General features: G+C 40.7%; 1 protein-coding gene across 12 annotated transcripts in view; it reads right to left on the bottom strand.

The window, feature by feature from the left end:
- Nucleotides 1-22152, bottom strand: part of KCNIP4 (potassium voltage-gated channel interacting protein 4) — a 460075-nt gene that overhangs the window by 11927 nt on the left and 425996 nt on the right. For all 12 annotated transcript variants that reach the window (XM_069792719.1, XM_069792668.1, XM_069792748.1 and 9 more), the window contains 2 exons: nt 11762-11831; nt 5927-5997 (listed from right to left, as the gene is read on the bottom strand). In XM_069792719.1, coding sequence (XP_069648820.1) covers nt 5927-5997; nt 11762-11831 — 141 coding nt within the window. The remainder of the gene's footprint in view (nt 1-5926; nt 5998-11761; nt 11832-22152) is intronic.

Here is a 22152-nt window from a genome sequence, read left to right as displayed (position 1 = left end):
GATACTGATTTGGATATTTGCATGTGGGTGCAAGGTGCTTTACCTTTGACTATAGGTCTGAAGTTAATTAGCCTCAATTTTCCTGGCTGTGTAAATAGCCTTGAGGCCTAGATCTTCATTTTGGTTCATTTACAATATTCATGAAGCAAGTGGAAACCTTGCTTTCACATCTGTTTCTGTCTGATGGAAAAAAGAACTTCAGTTCACTAATATGCCAAAAGAACCCTTCAATAGCTGGGTCACTAGGGTTTCTGAAACTCTGTTTCTTCCTCATGTTAAAGCAAAACTAGTTGGTGTAACTTATGAAATAAGTTAGTCTCAAAATTGATACAATCATGGGATAAGAAGAGGTCGGTTCAAGAAGCTAGTTTCATGAGTTTGTTTTTTTTATGCTACATAAAATGCTTCAGTTGGAGAGCCTGACTCCTATCAGAGAGTATACAGATTTAGGGCTGACCAAACTCTAAGGACATAGCAATCTCATCCAATGAAGGTGTGCATTTAAGTTGTGCTAAAGTCTAACACTTAATTTTTGATGGTTGAAAATTTGAGGAAAAAAGAGCAAAAAGCTAGGACAAATTCTCTTTCTTCTTCCCCACAACTCCAGCTACCACTGCTTCATTAGAAAAAGGAGAGTGCAACACAAAAAATGCCATTCTTACCTACATTCTTTCAGTACCATTTCAGATTTTCATATCCTTTTTACATAGAAGAGAGCCAAAGAGTGTTTTTCATCATAGGTCATTATATTAAATTGTATTTACTCCTACACTTTGATTTAGAAAGTAAACTGGGATGAATGATTATTTATTCTCCAAATTTTTAAATCACTCTCTTTTTCTCTATCTTTTGTGCTGTTTGTTTGGGTTTTTTTTCTAATGGAAATTAGAAAACTAGAGTACATATTGGTACCTAGGATAAGAAGGAGCAGGAAAAAAAATTACATGATTGTATTTTTCACATTTCGCAATATCTACTTTCACATTTTGCAGCTACTTTCACATGATTAGAAAAAAAACCTAAACAACTTTAACATAAGGAGGATGCTTTTAAAATGGCTATCATACAATTTGTAAGTAAGTATAATGCTGCTACGTGGTACAAGGACACAGAAACAAGAGTCCTTTGACAGCAGTAGAGTTATGCTGAATTCAAAATTATTGCAAATAATATCAAAGTCTGGATCGCTCTGAGTTAATATTGAACAAAAGTAAGCTGGAAATGTCTGTTTTGGCAATGAAAAAAAACCACTGCTGCTTTATTTTCGTGATTTATTTTATTCCAAAGCCTTTTTTATACACAGACCTGCACTTTGAGATATTAAAATCCCTTAAAAAGGGCTTCATATCTACTGCATTTCTTAAAGCTTTCTGTCTGAGATACAAATGTCAACAAATTGTCCAGGAAAGATACAAAAGCTTCTTTTGTTCTCAGTATTCTTAATGCTAACAGCAGAAATACTTCTCAAATACTAATGCTAAAAATGTTTTCTCTCATTGCCTCTGCTGTTGCTGATTTGACCAGAAGGATTCCTTGTAGAAATAGCCTATGTACAGAAGATGTGAATAAAACCTCCAATCCTACTTCTAGTTTCACATGGAGCCCATTGATTTCAGCTGCCTGGAAAAAGGTAGATGGGGTTAATGTTTTTTTAAATAAATGCAAATAATCACAGAATTATAGAATAATTTGTGTTGGAAGGGACCTTAAAGATCATCTAGTTCCAATTCCCCTGCCATGGGCAGGGACATCTTCCACCAGACCAGGTTGCTCAAAGCCCCATCCAACCTGGCCTTGAACACTTCCAGGGATGGGGCATCCACAGCCTCTCTGGGCAACCTGTTCCAGTGCCTCACCACCCTCACAGTGAAGAACTTCTTCCTTACATCTAATCTACATCTACCCTCTTTCAGTTTAAAGCCATTACCCCTTGTCCTATCACTACATGCCCTTGTAAAAAGTCCCTCTCTTCCTTTTTGGTAGGCCTCCTTTAGGTAGTGGAAGGCTGCTGTAAGTCTTCCTGGAGCCTTCTCTTCTCCAGGCTGAACAACCCCAACTCTCTCAGCCTGTCTTCATAGGAGAGGTGCTCCAGCCCTCTGATCATCTTTGTGGCCCTCCTCTGGACTCCAACAGGTTCATGTCATTCTTATGTTGGGGGCCCCAGAGCTGAACGCAGTACTGCAGGTGGGGTCTCACCAGAGTGGAGTAGAGGGGGACAATCACCTCCCTTGACCTGCTGGTCATGCTTCTTTTGATGCAGACCAGGATATGGTTGGCTTTCTGGGCTGCAAACGCACATTGCCATGTCATGTTGAGATTCTCATCAACCAACGCCCCCAAGTCCTTCCCCTCAGGGCTGCTCTCAATCCACTCATCACACAGCCTGTATTTGTGCTTGGGATTGCCCAGACCCATGTGCAGGACCTTGCACTTGGCCTTGTTGAACTTCATGAGGTTCGCACAGGACCACCTCTCAAGACTGTGAAGGTCCCTCTGGATGGCATCCCTTCCCTCCAGCGAGTCGACCGCACCACACAGCTTGGTGCTGTCAGCAAACTTGCTGAGGGTGCACTCAATCCCACTGTCCATGTCACCGACAAAGATGTTAAACAGTGCCAGTCCCAATACCGACACCTGAGGAACACCACTCATCACTGGTCTCCACTCGGATATCGAGCCGTTGACCACAACTCTTTGAGTGCAACCAACCAGCCAATTCCTTATCTACTGAGTAGTCCATGCATCAAATCCATGCCTCTCCAATTCAGAGACAAGGATGTTGTGCGGGACAGCGTCAATTACTTTGCACAAGTCCAGGTAGATGACATCTGTTGCTCTTTCCTTATCCACCAATTGTGTAACCCTGTCCTAGAAAGCCACCAGATTTGTCAGGCACGATTTGCCCTTATTGAAGCCATGTTGGCTGTCACCAATCACCTCCTTATTTTCCATGTGCCTTAGCATAGTTTCCAGGAGCATCTGCTCCATGATCTTGTCGGGTGCAGAGGTGAGACTGACTGGCCTGTAGTGCCCCAGGTCTTCCTTTTTTCCCTTTCTAAAAATGGGAGTTAAGTTTCCCCTTTTCCAGTCAGTGGGAAGTTCCCCAGACTGCCACGGCTTCTCAAATATGATGGATAGTGGCTTAACCACTTCCTTCGCCACATCTCTCAGGACCCACGGATGCATCTCATCAGGTACCATGGACTTGTGCACCTTCAGGTTCCTTACATGGTCTCGAACCTGATCTTCTCCTACAGTGGGCAGTTCTTCCTTCTCCCAGTCCCTGCCTTTGCCTTCTGCAATTTGGGTGGTATGGCTGGAGCACTTACCAGTGAAGACTGAGGCAAAAAAGTCATTGACTACCTCAGCATTCTCCATGTCCCGGGTAACCAGGTCTCCCGTTTCCTTCTGGAGAAGGCCCACATCCTCTCCAGTCTTCCTTTTATCACCAATGTACCTACAGAAGCTTTTCTTGTTGCCCTTGATGTCCCTGGCCAGATTTAATTCTATCAATCAGGGCTTTAGCTTTCCTAACCTGATCCCTGGCGGCTCAGACAATTTTGCTGTATTCCTCCCAGGCTACTTGTCCTTGCTTCCACCCTCTCTAGGCTTCTTTTTTGTGTTTGAGTTTGTCCAGGAGCTCCTTGTTCATCCATGCAGGCCTCCTGGCGTTTTTGCCTGACTTCCTCTTTGTTGGGATGCATCGCTCCTGAGCTTGGGGGAGGTGATCCTTGAATATTAACCAGCTTCTTGGGCCCCTCTTCCCTTCAGGGCTTTATCTCATGGTACTCTTCCAAGCAGATCCCTGAAGCAGCCAAAGTCTGCTCTCCTGAAGTCCAGGGTAGTGAGCTTGCTGTGCACCCTTGCTTCCTTAAGGATCTTGAACTCCACCATTTCATGGTCACAGCAGCCAAGGCTGCCCTTGAGCTTCACATTCCCCACAAGCCTCTCCTTGTTAGTGAGAACAAAGTCCAGCATAGCACCTTTCCTCATTGGCTCCTCTATTACTTGGAGAAGGAAGTTGTCATCAGTGCATTCCAGGAACCTCCCGGATTGCTTATGCCCTGCTGTGTTGTCCCTTCAACACACATTGAGGTGGTTGAAGTTCCCCATGAGGACCAGGGCTTGTGAACGTGAGGCTGCTCCTAGCTGTCTATAGAGGGCCTCATCCTCCTGGTCTTCCTGGTTGGGTGGCCTGTAGCAGACCTCCACTATAATGTCACCTGTCCCTGCCCTCCCTTGAATCCTGACCCATAAACTCTGGGTCAGCTCCTCATCCATCCCCAGGTGGAGCTCCATGCACTCCGGCTGGTCTTTGACATAGAGGGTGACACCCCCTTCTTGTCTCCCCTGCCTGTCCTTCCTAAAGAGCCTGTATCCTTCCATTCCAACACTCCAGTCATAGGAGCCATCCCACCATGTCTCCTTGATGCCAATATGATCATAGCCCTGCAGGTGTGCGCACAGCTCTAATTCCTCTTGTTTATTCCCCATGGTACATGCGTTTGCATAGAATCATTTAATCTGGGCCCCTGATGAAGCTGACTTACTGGCTGGAATTCCTCTGTGCTGCTCTTCAGGTGCTCTCCCGCTGACCTGTGATCCCTCTCCAGGCTCTGGGCATCTATTGCCGGCACTAGGATCCAGCTGGTAGTATTGGGATGAACTGAGGTTCCCCGCCCCCAGCAACTTTAGTTCAAACCCCTCTTCACCAGCTTGGCAAGCCTATGACCAAAGATGCTCTTCCCCTTCTCTGACAGATGAACCTGGTCAGCCCCCAGTAGACCAGGTTTCTCAAAGCGAGTCCCATGGTCTAAGTAGTCAAACCCCTGGCTGGGCGCCAGTCCTGTAACCATTTGTTGATTCACCAGACTCGACTGGCCCTTTCAAACCCCTTCCATTTGACCGGGAGGATTGATGAAAAAACTACCTGTGCTCTAGAGTCCCTTACCTTGCGAATCACTGATATCTGAACGAATCTGGTGATCTGGTTATAGTCCCAGTTGAGGTATAGATTTCTGATCACAGTGCACCGGCTTGGTGAGGCTTCTCCTTCCATATTACATCAATAATAAGGCAATGAAAATGCTTTCAAAAAAATTTCCGTCAGACCTCACAGCATCTTTCACTCAAGTAAATCATAAAAAATTTAAAGTGGGTGTGTTTATCCCAATCCAATCTCAAGTTGTAAGGATATCATTCGTCCATTATAAACAAAAAAAACCAAAGCAAACATATCCTTTTTCAAATAAACTGAGAGATTATTTTTTTAATTTTATAGCTTAAAATAACGGCTCCTTTGCAGTATTTTGTACACCCTGTTTTCATCTAAACTGTTGAAGTGAATTGCCCTCTATACCATGTTATTGCATTGATGACATCAGCCTTTGCAAGTGATGACATCAGCCTTAGCAGGGAAAGGCAGAATTTTGAAAACAGATGGGGCAGTTAAATGGAGGAAGAATGAGTTTCAAACTCTTCTGCTTTGAAATACATTTGCTTTCAAGCCTTTTTTTGTGGAGCCTTCTCTTGGAAACTAATAGAGCGTGGGAGCAATCCTATTTTGGCTGAGTCATCCCCATAACATTAGTTGTAGTTCAGAGTCCTCCTCACCTTGCAGAGGCAGGGAGGAAGAGAAGGATTATTTTATGTAACTTGCATATAAACTGAGTTACCTTTTAAATGAACAGATTTATAAAAATACTACCTAGCAGCACAGTCTGAGTTACCGTTTTGGGATATGCAAGTGTAAATGTAAAATAATAATAATTACTTTTGTTAATGCATTGGAAGATATTGAAACTTGAGTCACATAAGCTAAATTTTTCATAATGTGAGCCATATAATAAAAGCCACCAAACTGGACTTAATTACAAGGAATAGCAAAATATTCAATTGCAGAGAATGAAGTAACAGCATCACTTACCTCAAAACTTACAGATCCATTGTGATCAGTGTCAAATGCATTAAACAGAAAATGTGCATAAGTTGTGGAATCTACAATTTAAAACAGTAAAAATAATTCATAGTAAGCACACCTTATTTCAGTTAATTTCATGAAAAAAATTGATACCAAGATAAATTTTGATACCAACATTTGACAGCAAGACTAAATTTTCAATTCAGTTTAAACTTTTTTGGCATGGGAGGAGGAATAAGTGCAAGTATGTGGGTAGCTACACTGTTAGGAACAGAAAATCTAAAATTCTGGTCTAGAATATTCATTTTCATTTGCATTTCTGCTAATCACTGATATCTGAATGAATAGCAAAGAAGTCATGTTACTGTACTCTGAAACAAGCTGTGTTAATGGGAATGCTACTTTATCAGTTAAATGACCATGATAGGGGATCTATCTCATATGTTAAAGAAGAAAAATGCATTCATTTGTTCACTTTACATGGGGGAAGCAGATAGTACCATCTGTGCATCTGGTATATCATTTTTACTCTGAAGACAGGCCAGTTACCCAGGTTGAAGCTGAGCTTATCAGAAAGCTGCTGCTGTACTTGGGTCATGTGCTCATCCACAAGTGAGATAAAATCCTGTCTGGAGAAGCAGGTTCTTAAAGCTGGGTTGCTGCTTTATTCCTATGAACATCATATGAGGGCTATGTGCTTAAAAACCTTGGAAAAACTGGTTGTGACTAACTGAAGTGGTCAATAAGACTCTGAAAGATGACCTTAAATAAGTGATCCCTTTACTAATTGTTTGTGTGCATTTCAAACCTACTGACTAGTGCATATCTACTCATTTTAGAAACACAATAAATATAAATCTGTCAAGCCTCTCAGTTTTTGTAAAGATCCATCTTTCCATTTCCACTGAATGCCTTCTGAGAGGCACAACAGGCTCCAGGAGTAATATATTGCGAAGAGAGAACTTCTCCAGAGACTGCCCTGCTGATGTGAGGTACAAGCTGCTGGCATTATAGAAAGTCAGCTTTCCTTAGTGTCTTTTCCCTCCCTCAAAATCATGCAAATTAATGTAGGCTCATGTTTACTTTTAATATTCATTGCTTTTTTTTTCATTTGTTTTTAGAAACTTCATGTATTTACATTAATTTTAGGTTAATTAACATTAACCTTACAAACTTCTAGTAAAGTGAGAAGTGTTATGAAAATCCTTCCTATCATGGAAAAACCTTATCAGTGCTGAGATGTCTTTTTCCGATTTCTTGGCACTAAATCATTTTACCTTTCATATTAATCCTGAAAACCATTTTTTGTCATAGCCCCAAACTTAATTTTGAATTAAACTGAGTGATAGTCTTGGGTCACTCGCCTGAAATGCCACCTTGACCCCAAGGAAACAAATATACCAAAACTCAAAATCTGTAGTTCACAGATTCAGACCTGATATTAGTAAGTGAAGTCTCTGGTCTTACTTCAATAAGTTAATTTCATGTGATGTGAAATAATTGTAACAAGAAAAAACTCTGCAACCTTTAAACCCTGTGTCTGTTAATGCATTTTCAGAGAATTAAAAAACCAACCAAACAACCACTATTGAGACATTCATTCATTCATCCATGTATCCAGTCATCAGCATAATTGCTTAAGCACAGCAGAGAAATTCCTACTTTAACTGAAAAATGTACATTTGTTGACTTCAGTTTATATTTAGGATTTTAATAGTAATATTTTCTATAATCTATTGAGACTTCTGTTGTGCAACAGAATATACTATGCAAACCATCTTCAGCGAAAAAATATGTTATAGAGGTATAATTACTGTAAACTGAATTTTAAACAGCTTCCCATTTTCTTGGCATTCATTTCTTAAAAACATGTGAAATATTCCCAATTATTTTCTGTAGATTTAAACACAAAGGTTAACACAAAGGTTTTTTATTGTTTGTTGCCCATACATGATACAATATACTACTCTTTGTATGACGGGGTATGAAAAAAAAATCTCTAGTTGAAGAATCTTTTCTTTCTAGTAACCGCTTCTGAAAAAAAAAAAAATTCAGAGGTCTTTTCCAGGGTTGCTTGTTCAGGCAATTCTGGCCTGAAATGTTGCCTTCGTAAACACGGAAGGATGAGGTACACTATTCTTTTAATTAGAGCTACTTAATGTGATTCCTCCCTGCCCCTGCCCCACCTAAATCTTGAATATTTATCCTGTTAGACAAATGCTTAACTTTTTAAATAAAACATGTTTTCTTTTCAGGGATCTGATATCATAACTAGTAGGCTAAATTGATATTTTGACAGGTTGAGACAGGAATAGATATTAAATCAGAATTCCTTTGAAATACACCATTAAAGCATTTTAAACATCAGAGACAAAAAATGGCAGTCATTATACATCCGAGAGTATGCCTTATCAAACCATGAACATAAGCTGTTCTGTTCATAATGGAGGAGGAGTGTAATAATTATTCAGTGTGTGGATTCTTATCTGACCTGCCCAGCTGAAGAACAAATCCCAAGTTATATTTCAGGCAATCCATTACATGAATGCAGGGGGCCGATTCATTCACCTGTATGGCAGTGGTTTTCTAAAAAGAAGTTACTGGAGTGCCTTTTTGACATGGAAAGCTTTTTACAAAGCTACTTCTGCCTTTTAAAATACATTGCTTTTACTGCAATCCAGTGTTATCTCCTTTGTTACTCTTGCAGCCCCCTTGTCCTCTTTCTACTCCTCCTGTACCTTGTCCTGGACAGTTTTGAAAGTCGCTTGATGAAGTGACTTGCTGGATGACATTGGAAAATTACTTTTTGGTGATTGCTTGGTCACCCTGAAGCTTAAAATCTTACACGACATCATTCTGTTTGCTCGGATATGAATCGTTATGAAGATACATCATGTTGTATCTGGTTTTGCATTACATGGACAATTGGGGCACAGATCTACATGTATGACACACATTTTAATTTGGGGACAACTTTCAAACTTCTGTTTTCCTCTTTAATATTCAGCAATACATAAAACCAATATTTTAAGCACAACTGAAATTTAAAGGCCTTAGCTGCACACAATACTTTGGCAATACATTCAAAGATTTAAGTCTCCAGTCTGGCTGTTTAAATAGACACTTAAATATGATGATCTGACCCTGTTGTTAGCGTGTAGGGCTATGCAAATACAGACAATTAATTGGGCTTTGAAGATACCTTGGCTAATGTGAGGAATAAAGAATAGACTTTGGCTCCCATATGTCTCAGAAAATGGCAAAAGTCAACACAGGCACTTACGAACCAGCACAAAACCTACACAAAACAGTTCAAGTCTCAGTGGGCCCACAGAAATTAAAGGATTAATGATGTGAGCTGTTACTTTTTGAAGGAAATTCAGCTCTTCTGCCATTTCCACTAAATATTTTTCCTGAAATTTTGATGAAACTACATAAGGCTTTCACATTTGTTTGTACTGTCTTTATGTACCCCTAAGGCTGCACGCCATTGCGTGGAGGCCATGGAGGATGGGGAGAGGAAGGGGATAGCTTCTGATGCTCACTTCTTGGTGCTCTTTGCCGAGAAGTCTGAAACAGCTTTATTAAGAAAGCTAAAAATTACTAGTGCCCAACAACATCTGTTACTGATGGGTGAATTATCTGGATTCAATACTTCTCTACCCTGCTAAAAATCTTTTTATTCTATTTTACTAAACTTAAATGAAGCAAGAAGAAAAAGCTTTTTTTTTTTTTTTTTTTTTTTCCAGAAAAACGTAGCTCCTTTGTTGCAGATAGAGTAATGGCATTGTTGGAATTGCAGCGAACAGTATAACCGTGTGCCCCAGTAATGCAGTATTGCCACTGCTGCTAAGAAGGCACAAGTGTTACAGGGAGCTTGTCCAAGGACGGAGGGTCGTCAGCTTGCAGCTTTGTTTCCCAAGGTTTAGCTGTGACAGCAGTCTCTCAAATTGATCAGGTTTCTAAGGCTCACCAGTTTTACTTGTGTGGTGCAACTATAGCTTTATACAGGTAGCAAAACCAGGCAGTTATTCTATGTAGAAGTAGGTATTTACGACTCTAACGTAATGATGCAGTGGAGAGAAGAACTTTTTGCCTCATACTGCAGCAGAGGCCTTAAGCAGCAGAGAGACGGGATGCGGTGCAGAGGAGAGCAGGTGTGGGATGAGAAGGGACAGGGTGCAGGCTGGCACTGCTGTAAACAACTCACCCATGATCAGCTAAAGAAACTCAGGCGTGGAGCTGGACAAAACTGGTTTTATGGGTAGCAAAGAGGACAAAGAAATAATATCTAACACACATAAAAGTCACCACCTATAATAGATTTGGGTGTAATGCGGAGCTGCAAACTAATGGAGAAAAAGAAAGGTGCGAAAACGTGTTAGCAAACATGCAGAAAAGACCCCAGGTGAATCCCAGAGTGAGGAAGAAGGAAGCACCCACATGAACATCCTGATCCTCCCAGGGAAGGACTCCAGATGTCAACAGTCCACTGCAGTCCCCACCTCCTCCCCCAAATGATGCCACTGCCCTAAAGGCCCAGAGGAGCAGCAGAAGGGTAAGCATTAGCACCAGGAAAAGGGGTAGAAACTGAGAATTGAGTATATATCAATTTTAACTACATTAATCTTCTTTCCTTTCTGTAACAATTAGGTCTGGAATAATAAAGATAAGGCTTTTAAGATTACATTTATTCTCACAACATATTTTAGCTTTACTTTTAGAAAAGGTATGCTTTCTCTTTGCCCACAAACAATTTTGAGTTTAGCAATAGGAAATAGATTTTTTTATTATTATTTTAAGTGTAGTAAAGGTGTAGTAAATCACAGGCAGAGAATTATTTTCACTGGCCAGGGCAACTAAAAAATATAGTATCTGAAACTGTAATTGTTAGCCTGGTTTAAAAGCTTAGATATAGAAATAATCAGTAGGCAGGTCAACTCTTTCAGCCTTTTGTTCTTCCCTATTGAGTGTGCCTACTTGTTAAGGATTTCAGTGATGGTAATCCACACTGAATGCTGCTCTTTACTTTCTAGGTCTTTATTCAAAATAAAACTGATTGAGAGACATTTTGTTCCTACCAATTAAGGGGGTGGGGGGGTTTAATACAAGTGAAAAGAAAGAGCTATGAACAGTCCCAGGGAAACATGCAAATCTCAAGAGCTGTGGGAGAAGATGAAGAGGCAGGATTGAAGAGCTGTAGGAGAAGATGAAGAGGGAGGATTGAATGGTAAAAGCAAAAGGAAGAAAAGAGAGGAAAACCAATTCAAATTAAAAGAAAATCCGAGGTTCAAGGCAAAAAACTGTTTTGTGTTACCTTCATTGCACTAACAGGTAAAGAAGATAAATGAAATTTATGAATTAATGAAATTAATGAAACCCCTGGAAATTAATTAATTGAAATTAAAGTTAGCAAAAAAAAAGCCCTCATTCAAGTAGAGGAAGCCCACAGAAGTCAAGGGGGTTCTGCCATCGATATTAGAGGGTACCTGTAGTGCCTCCTATGGTTTTCATTCCTACTGTGAAAGGTTTTGTGAAATAAAAGAGAATGGTGAAGACTCTGTAGAAAGTTTAAAAAGAAAACCTGGTTTTCAAAGGTACCCAAACACAGGTAGTAACTTCATAATAGAAGACTGATTTCTTGTAGGTATCACTGCATTTCATTCAGAAAGATATACTTTAAAATGTGTCCAGTCATCAAAGAAGTACCCATGAGTTCAGACAAGAGCTTGAGGCAACAATCTTGTTCATTTGAACAACAGGCTCTTTTGTCAGACTTAGGAACTGACAAACATAACTTTTTGTTCACTGTAGTACTAATTACGTCTGCCAAGTACTCACCTCCCTGTGGAAAGAACTGAGAGTAAATCTCTTTAAAGGTTTCTTCATTGACAACGCCACTGGGGCATTCCTGAAAAAAAGTGAAAGACAAGAAATGAATACCATCCAATCTGGTCCACTCAAATCATCTGTTCATGAGACCATACCGAATATGTATTTGACTCTGAGAGCTTACCATGTCCGATTTTTCACTTTCAACCAAATATTAATGCATTAAATGTTTATCACGTTGAAGTACCTTCCTAAAGAGTTCCCATGGGACAAAAATTTCTTCTGTGCCATATATCTCAGCTTCAGTCTTGAGACCTGAGTGACAGACATGAGCAGCAACCACTGTGCTGCAGTGCGTGGAGCTACCAGTGTCGCTGTGGGCCATGGGCAGCTGGTCCCGCAGCTGCAAGCAGCATTTGTATGGTATGGAAACAAAGCAGGAATGTAAACTGCATTTGCAGTTAGGTATTACTGATATACCATGCAGAACATTCTACCGGAAGAGTTATATTCAATGAATCCAAAAGATCCTGCCACAGAAGATCTTATTCAAACCTTGCAGATCCTTCTGCCTCTTACAACTTTTTCATAAACTGAAATATGTAAGAAAGAAAGAGCAGAAAGTGTCAGAGCAGAGCAATTACAAAGAAAATAAAAGGAAGTGAAGGAGAAGAAAAAAGAGGATTAGAGCAGTGACTTCACAAAAAAATGACTTGGGTAAAGAGGTAGGAAAAGCAGAAGGAATACTGTATTGTTTACTAAGTCACACATAAACATCAAAGACCAGACAGCCAGCTTCTAGTCCTGAATTTGTCAGACTGAGCAGATGACTTCAGGCAATGCACTTAATTCCTTTTTGCCTTAATTCCTTTTTGCCTTAATTCCTTCTTTAACACAGGGGGTGAAAAAAGCCTGGCAAGCTCTTTAAAAGGAAAGTATTTCTAGAAACAAAGGTAAGTAAGAAAAGACAAATTAAGTTTTAAGGTTCATACATTTATTTTTGTCTATTGCTGTGCTATTTGGACTGATGGCTCAAACCTGTGTGCTCCTAGTCCTAAACTGGGGAAAGGAAATAGCTTTAAATGAAGATAAAGAATAGTGTAACATCGTTTACCAGTGTAATAACAGCTTTTCCTGTGACAGCAAATGATATTTCTATTAGATCAAATAAGGAACACTGAGATATTCATAGTTGTGACAACTTCTGCTAAGGCACAAATAGTGTAATCTTGCTAATTGAGAGATGAATGCACTGCCTGGAAAAAACATCAGATCTGTAGATCTAGGATTATTTTGATTTATGTCACTTATCCTCAGCCAAAATCAGCTCTTCACCATAACTAAGCATGTGCAAACACGTAGTAAGAAAAAATCCTGTTTGATCAGAACAGACAGACAAACAGCAGTCACGGAGACAGAAGTACAAAATTACTTGTTCCTGGTCACAGAGGCTGTCACTGATGGAGGCAGAACTAGAGCACAGTTCTCTGTAAGACCAGATAAGTACTGACTGCTGGGCCACACTGCTTTTCAAACCAAAGCCTTTGGGGAACGGGAGGAAGAGTGAAATGAATCTAGCATCTCTACCCTTCATCAGGTAAGGAGCAAACTGTTAACTGAAGTGGCATCTCCTGTCATGTATTTGGGTGTGAAGGCATTCTAAAACGTCACTCTCTGCTTTACCAGCTCCCCAAAAGACTGTAGTCAGATGGTCTCATGTCTCTGTGGTCCCTAGCAGGTTTACTACGCTGCCTGTCTTTTTATCTGAAGCCTTCTGGAGTTCTATAAGTGCATGCAAAAAAGCAGTATTTTTACTTGTATTTGAAGCACAATAAAGAAAACATCAGTGAAGTGTTCAGATACTCACTGATGTAACATTATAGTTATTCATGTAGAAAATGTAACAAAGGTATTTGATAAGCTCCTCTTCCAAGCATACATTGGTATATACTCTACATCATTCCCAGACCTGCCCAAGGAGGAAGAGTGCAGCCTTCTCCCTGAAATGGGTGGGAGTGTGAAAGGACAATGCAGTATTTTAGAATTCAGAAAAAGAAGCCATGGCTTCTTTCTGTTTTGCGGGTAATTTCTTTTCAGACAAAAAGCTAGGCATATTGTGAGTGAACTAAAAAGAAAACCTGCCTATTTGAATTCATACAACTCTGATTTTGGTGTTTTTTTTAATTTTTCTGAGATGCTTAATAAATAATGAGTGACTGAATGTGCATTTAAGTTCATCTAACTCTATAGTTATTAACATGTAGTGATTCTCCTACCTTTCCCTTGGATGAGAAAGACATTCATGCTATGCTCATTTTGCAAAGAGTGCTCTCCCCTTTTTTACAGGAAATGCCAGCAACTCCAACTGTGTCAGTCCTTAGTCTGAAGCTGTGAAGAGTAAGACTCCCATTTTCTGACCGCATTTAAACGTTGTGATGTTAGAGGGGAATTAAAGGTACTCTGGAAAAATTTGTCTGATTTATGCCTTGTAAGTTCAAAATAAGTTAGCAGCCTGTTTTTAGAGAAATAAGTGATCTGAACACCTCATTTAAAGGTAGTACCTTTTTCTGTCACTTAATGAACTCCAGTTTCACCATACTGTTTGAAAGAAACATTGCTTGAAAAAGGCAACCTACTTTCACAGAATTACATATTAGAAGAGCCAGGAATGACCTCTTGTGTTTACCTAGGTTGACCATCTGTATTTTCCTATGCTCTTTACCACAGCATTGCCAGTAACACCTTACCTTTTCCATCCTTGGCGGTCTGTAGTAATGGCATCTTAATGACATTAATTAAAAATCTGTAATGCTGGCCAATTACTCTTATCAGAAATATCAGTTCAAACTTTTCTTTCTTTAGCTTGGATCTTTCCTCTGAGACTCTACAAGAAAGTGAACACTTCTGTTCTTAATAATTTTAGTCTAAATATATATGTAGCCAACATCATTTATCTCCAAGACTGCTCTTTTCTTGACTCATAAATCTGGATTTATTGTGTTTATCAGGAGATTTCTCTAGTTCAGTGAAAGAGATTTAATATTGCAATTGTTAAGTATGCCCCATGGCTTTACATCAAGTTATTGCTGACTTCTTCCATTGTATCAACTATAATTAAAAAAATCTTTCTAACCTTTCATTAAACTCTTATAAAAGAGAGCAAAATAATTAAATAGTTTGAAAGAAAAACGTGAGGCTTATTTAAACCATTTCCTATATTCTTTTCTCCTCCAGCTGTATATAATTTATTTTGTTACAGAAAAATTCTGTTTGACAGTCTTTTAAAATTGCATTAATGATGTATTATATTTTCCTTCTGGAGAATAAAAGGAGGAAAAGTTAATCTTGAATGGTTTTTCCTGAGTCCAGTGCTCCCTCCTTTAAAGAGAAAATAATATAAACCGACAGAAAAAATGAGGCAGGGAATAATAAATATGATTCTGCCTTTTGATGATCTCTCTGGCTTGCAATTTTACTGCTGGGAAATTACATTTCCAGCACATGGTCTTATGAACCACTCCAAAACTTGTAAATTATTTACAAGATTCATGCTGTCTAAGCTGTCTTTTCTTCAGTATTTCTAAGAATACTGCAATAGGTGGGTTCTTCTTTACTACCTATCGATGCCCCTTTTAGACAAGAGGCAAACCCCAAAAGACACAAAAAAGGAGAAATAGTGAAAAGTAGGAAAGGGAATGAAGGAGAAACAAACTCAAAGCTCAGACATTTGTCTGCATAACAAACAATTTTGTATGATGGATAAAGCTGTATTAGGAGCTTTGGCAATTTTAAATATATTTTAATTATAGTTTTTTGCACGACAGGTTCTCCATCCCATGCTTTACCCGCTGTCAGTTTTCATTCTGCTTCAATTTAGATATATGTTCATGTCCATTGACTTAATTATCTCCAACTGATAATATTTGCTCTTTTTGCATGTACTTTTATTCTGACTGAAAATTTAAATTTTCCAAAAACACAGAACTTAATAGAAGAACACATACATAGCATGCATATACTTTAAAGCTAAGTCTACCAAAAATCCCACAAACTAAACCCACAGTGGCTTTTCATAGCCCAGTCCAGTTCCTAATTTTTCATTTGAGTATAATAGGGCTTTGATCAAAACAGTAGGAGAGTTTAACAAATGGCCTTCATGTAATAACATAATCTAGGCCAGATTAATAATGAAGTCTGGGCCAAGAGACACCTCACGAAGCTCAACAAGAATTGCAGTGTTCTGCATCTGGGAAGAAATCATCCCTTGTCCCAGTACCAGCTAGGAAGTGACTGGCTGAATTGCAGCACTGCCGAAAAGGGTGTGGGGTTACAGTGGATGTCAAGCTGAGTATGGGCCCACAAAGAATTCTTACTGCGAATAAGGTAAACCGCCCACTGAGCCAAGGCCAGCAAGCTGAGGGAGTTACTCTCTCTGTCTACTTGGGACAGTCTTGGGGCCCTCCCAGGGATGTGGAGGAACTGATGAAGGTCCAGCAGAAGGCCGTGAAGACTACTAGGGATGAGAGCACATGGCCAACAAGGAGAGCTGGGCTTGTTTGGTCTAGGCCATCGCTAAGGGATGAGCTAATGGCAGCCCACCTGAAGGGCAGTAACAGAGATAAAGGAACCAAACTCTTAGGAGGGGCAGACAATTTAACAAAGTTCAGTGGCCCCAGTCTGAGGTTTGTGAGCTCACATTAGACAGCAGGAAAAACTTTTTCACTCTTCTTGGTACCCTGAAGTGTGGTGATGCTTGAGACAGCCTTTAATTTCAGTGAAAATTTGTGCTGTTGAAGAGCCTTGGAAAGTTGTCTGTGTATGTGGCAGAGCTTTTCTAAGGGATGAGAGGCTTTGTTTGGTAAGTGGACCTTGATAATTTGCCATTATGAACAGAAACGTACTGACCAGGACAGAAGGGTGAGGGTTAGAGACTTGAGACAATAGGTTCTGAAGCTTGTGGTTTTTCAGTCTTTAATGCTTTTAAGGTTTATGAAAATTAACTTTTAATTTTTTGCATTCCCTTCTTCCAAAGCTGCATACCTAAGGTTGATTTAAATTTGCTATATCTAATGTTTGTTCTGATGTATGTGATTGAAACATAGGCCTTCTTATGACTTGTATATTTGCAGAAAACTGAGCCAAATGATAATTATGCAATTCACATGGTTTGCAATACCCAATTATTTTCTCCCACTGTGAAGTAAAATTAGTGATTTTGGACTAAACATCTAGTTTTATTCAGAAAAAGACACATGTATTTGGTGCTTAATCAATGCACATTGATGTGTATTTAGCCTATATTGGCCTCCCATGGCAAGATGTCAGTGGCTATGTAGTAAAAGTACTCAGTAAAATTATCAGCAAAACATTAGTCAATGTTTTATCAGATGGAAGCATTTTTTTAGCATGGCTACAGGAATGTATTATATCAGCAAAGTTTATACTTGAAATGTACAGTGTTTTTTCTAGGCTTATAGAAAATTTAACCACAAGGCAACTCAGGTGATCTGAAAATTCATTCATTAAGGTATTTAAGAACTATATAAATTATCTGGAACAAGCCCAGTGATACTCAGTTCACAAACTATTCCTATCTTGATCCTCCTCCAAAATAAAACATGTGTCAAAAGTAGCGCCCATAAGAGACTGTGACAGACTGAAAAAGTTAATGTCTCAAACATTGTGGTGGGGCAAGTTCTCCATAACAATGAACCCTGCATAACAACGAACTGTAGGTGAGAAGCCAATCAGCAACAGGACAGGGAGGCCATGCTGGAGGATGCCCCCCAAGCCCACCGACCCACTTCCTGAAGGTTCTGAAAGCACAAACCGTGCATGACACCTAATTAGCCTAAAGAGTTCAAGTGTCCGCCTGAAGGAGGGGCAAGGAGATGATAAAAGAATTGAAGCCCCATGTGTGCACGCCCTCCAGAACTGGACCTCTACACTGGCTGTACCAATGCTGGACCCAGGACTGGTGAAATCTGTCTCTTTTCTTTTTATCTTTCTCCTTTTTCATAATCCCTACACCTCATCCCTTTAGACATAAAACTGTTGATCAAGTCTGGGACTAGGAGTGGATCCAGCCACCTCTGGGCCCTTCTCAGAGAACGAGTCTAGGAAGCAAGGGGGTCTGCTCTGAACCTCATGACTCAACGGGAGGGCTCTCCTTATTCCCTAACTGATGCACATGGTCACCACAGGTTACGCGGTTTACTGAGGTAGTTTCATGCCAAGCCCTGTTGTGAGAGACCCCACCACCTACTGTTACACCTTCCAAGTTCAGTCTGCCTCAGCGACGAATAAAAGAATCAACTGATTTTTGGTGTCGTTTCATCTTAATTTAACCCAAGGGAATTCTGAACTCACCATGACTCCTCCGTGGTCTGTCCAGCACGGGTTGTGACAGAAACTAAGGTACAAACAGTCTTTCTGAGGATGGAAAAGGTAAAGACTTTGGTAAAACGTGTCTAACATGATCTCACTATGCCTTGGAAGAAGAAGAAACACCAGATAAATCTCACTCTAAAAGGGCCCTTTTGTACCCTGACACAAGCTGACACGTTGACATCAGCATGACATCCACCCTGAAGACTTTTGCCAGAGCAGCGTTGATCAGGCGTTGTACCGCAGCAGCTGAGCCAATTAGATATTTGTTGTACAGATGCGACACTAGATCCAAAACCAACTAGACTTATAAATCGTACCAACTGCCACTTTCAAAACCTAAATCTAGATCTCTGACCCGCAATAGCCTCTATATGTTTTGCCAATTCACTTCACATAACAGTGTTTAGCTTCCCAGTGTTGTTGTTCAGGCAACGGCTCTGTAGCCATAGGCTGATTGCAGCCAGGAGGGTAAGTAGTTACAAAAGCAGAAGGGTGCGGGTGGGAGGATCAGAGGCAGACAGAAAAAGTTCTCTCAAATAAGCAGTGTCACATTAAAAGAATGGTTTGAGTTTGTTGAAATGACAAATATGATTCTAAGTGCTCTTATGATTAAGCAGCTGGGTCATTAAAAATGCATCTATCTTATGTTTAGATGGGATAATTGGCTGAACAGGGATGGTAAAGTTATACTGCACAAAGTTAAAGTTGCAAAATGAAAACAAAAACCGGAAGTGACATAAAAGCCTGTATTGGGTGTGGCTGAGATGGAGTTAATACTCCCCATAGCAGCCCTTGTAGCGCTGTGCTCTGCATCAGTAGCTAGAAAGGTGTTGATAGCACACCAGTGTTTTGGCTACAGCTGAGCAGTGCTGGCACAGCATCAAGGCTGTCTCTCCAACATTTTTGCCCCCCCCCCAATGGCAGGCTGGGGCAGGGCAAAATCTTGGGAGGGGACATAACCAGGACAGCTGACCTAAACCAACCAAACAGATATTCCATACCATATGACGTCAGCTCAGATATAAAAGCTAAGTAAAGGGAGACGGAAGGGGGGGCATTTTGTCTTCCGGAGCAACCACTACGCGTACTGAAGCCCTGCTTCCCGAGAAGCGGCTAGACATCGCCTGCTGATGGGAAGTAGAGAATAACATCATTTGTTTTTTCTTTGCTTTTGCGCGCGCAACCTTTGTTATCACTTTATTAAACTGTCCTTATCTTGACCCACGAGCCTTTTGTTATATTTTCTCCCCCCCGTCCAGCTGAGGAGGGGGAGTGATAGAGCGGCTTTGGTGGGCACCTGGCATCCAACCAGGGTCTTTGGCTTAAAGAGCAACAATGGCGTGGCGATGGCAATTTCAATGTCAAGGTTTCTGAGGTGTTTGATTTTCCTTCCTACAGCTGCAAATCCGCAACAGCTTCTTTCAAATGCCTCCTTTGAGTGCCTGCTGTTTAACATAATATCCCAGTTTGCCTCCAACACAGGGTAGCCCAAGCTCTTTTTCCCAGACCTGCCAATCCGTTGGGCTCCTCCGGAGCTGCTCGGTTCTGCCGAAGGACGGATCTTGTTTACGGACATTTCTGTGCTCATTTCCGCGCTCATTTCTGCGCTCATTTCCCTCCACTCCACAGGGAGAGCTCTCCCCGGAGCCTCTTCTCAGGTCCTCTGGCTACTGCCCTACTCCTGGCTTGTCTCTTTTCTCTTTATCCTTGCAATAGGGCACCACGTCCTATTTCACACAGTCTCTGTTTCCTAGTTCTTGGAAGAACAGGTCTATCAACCCCCCTCTGAATCCCCACATCTCAAATTCTTCTCTTTCCTTTCAGAAGCTCCTTCACAGGTAACCTTTAATCAGGCTATCACCAAATATTACCACATAACAGTCCAAGATCAAACCAAGAACACATCAGATAGATGCAAATTTCCAGTCAGATCCAAAACCCCAGCTCACTTTTAAGAACTGGTACATCCTGTGAAAAGCATGAAAGAATATCTTTCCTAATATTCTTCCGCATTCTCACTTTGTGTCAGATCTTGCCTTGTGCTGTTTCTGGAGCATAAGCCAGAGAAAGGATGCAGAGAGAGAACCCTTTCCTGGAAAAAAAGCAGGTGCAATTCAGGATTGCCAGCAGGAGGGAGCGTAAGCGATAGCATCATGTTACATCGATATGGTAAATTCTCATGGCAAACAGGAAAACCCAGTGCTCTCTCAGCAACTGCAGCACTTGTGGGCCATGAGAAAAGGGTGATCTTAATTTGGGATGCAGAAGCAATACTGAAAAATTATTTATTTGGACATTAAAGAAAACTATTCAAAGATGATATAAATAAGTTTGTATGCTATTGATGAGAAGAAGTTTTATTTTGACTAGGTGTTTTATTTAATTGTAAATAATTAATGGTAGTGTATAATGTCCTGATGTGGACCTGAACATGCGAAATGTTAGTTAGGAGACGTTTATACACTAAATTTGTCTAAAAACCTCATAGCCTGCAGACACAGGAAGAAGAGAATCCAATGGCTGCTGCACCTTATTCCTCTAGGGCCAATGCAGGAACTGGCTTTTTACAGTTTTACTATGCCTTACAGCTTTGGAATTCAGCTAATATCCAGCTGACACGGTATGAAACGATTTAGTCGTGTCTGCAGACCACTGAATGTACTTCAAGCAGAGTAGAAAACAAAAACACAAGCTAATACACTTCTAGACTAAACTTGTTTATATTTTATTTATACTTAATAAAATTGTTTATATTTTATAAGCATGCTGCTCCTGGCTGTATGCTAGATTTTGTTAGGTTATGTGGTAAAAGCTTGTCTGCCCACCCACAGAGGAGCACAAAGAGACAATGGCAGGTTGGGGAGCCCAAATAATGCTGCTCCCAGGACACCCAGGGCAGTCTGTCTTGTCTTCTTCTCAAGCTCCTTTCCAGCTCTTCCCTGGGTGATGGCTCTCCATTCTGTGTGTGCTCAGGTGTATACAGGGGCACGAGTGCTGCAGCTGGGGTCAGACGATGGGTTGGAGGGCCTTCGGCAGTGTGAGTGAGTGTGTGCGTGCTAGCAAAGATCAAGCTGGATGAGCTGGTGAGCAGGTGACATGATCTGGGAGCCAGGATACGAGGGGGTGTCTACAGGTTAACACCTTGGTGGGGTTGGCTAGTGGGGACCAAGGGAGTCCTGGCCGGCTGTGTGTGCGCATGAGATGGCCTGTACCAGCAACTGGAGTGGGGCTGCAGCCTCCAGGGCTCTCATGCCCAGGTGCCAGCAACTGGGGAAACTGGTATCCAGGAGCAGCTACTGGGCATCTGAGCCCAATGTCTGAGCCCAGCTGCTGGAGGGATCCACACTGTATGTATATGTGTGTGTATATACATACATATTCTCATTAGTGGACCGCCGTCCTGCTCAGCCACAGAGGAGGGCAGGATAAGGCTGTTGGTGCTGTCTGTGAACTGTGTGGCTGACCATGTATATAAGTATATATGTGATGTATATGTGTGCTCTATGTGCATACGCCTAGTGGGAATACATCTTCAGTCTCTCTGCTGGATGGATATGGGGACACGGCAACAGCCTCTTCTCTCTCATGCTGTGAATCTGGCCTGACGTTTTCCCCATAAGAAATGTAATTATTTCATTTTTAATTAATACATTTATATAATTCATACATTAATTAATCAGTTTTGTATTGATTTTACTTGGGAATACCTTTAGCATTAAAGATGTATTTACCAAATACCAACAGGACTAAGCTCAAGTTTTGACTAATCTTGGAGCTGCATGCTGAGAATAAATAAGTTTGTAATTTTGTAACTCATTTCTCTGTAGTAAATATAAATCTACTTGTCCTTGATATTTTCATCAGGAATAGGTTTCATTGCCCATTTCTTTTGAAGTGAGTGCTAGTGTGATTAACTTTATGTCCTGAAAGTACTTCTAGAATACAGGGTTCTCTTCTGATATTGGGGTTTTTTTCAGTAAAAAAGCAGAACACATATCAGAAGTGATCTT

This window comes from Haliaeetus albicilla, chromosome 1 (assembly GCF_947461875.1).
Source record: "Haliaeetus albicilla chromosome 1, bHalAlb1.1, whole genome shotgun sequence".
In the NCBI taxonomy this organism is placed as follows: domain Eukaryota; kingdom Metazoa; phylum Chordata; class Aves; order Accipitriformes; family Accipitridae; genus Haliaeetus; species Haliaeetus albicilla.
The sequence above is the reverse complement of the archived record's forward strand: the minus strand, read 5'-3'. Positions and strand labels throughout refer to the sequence as shown.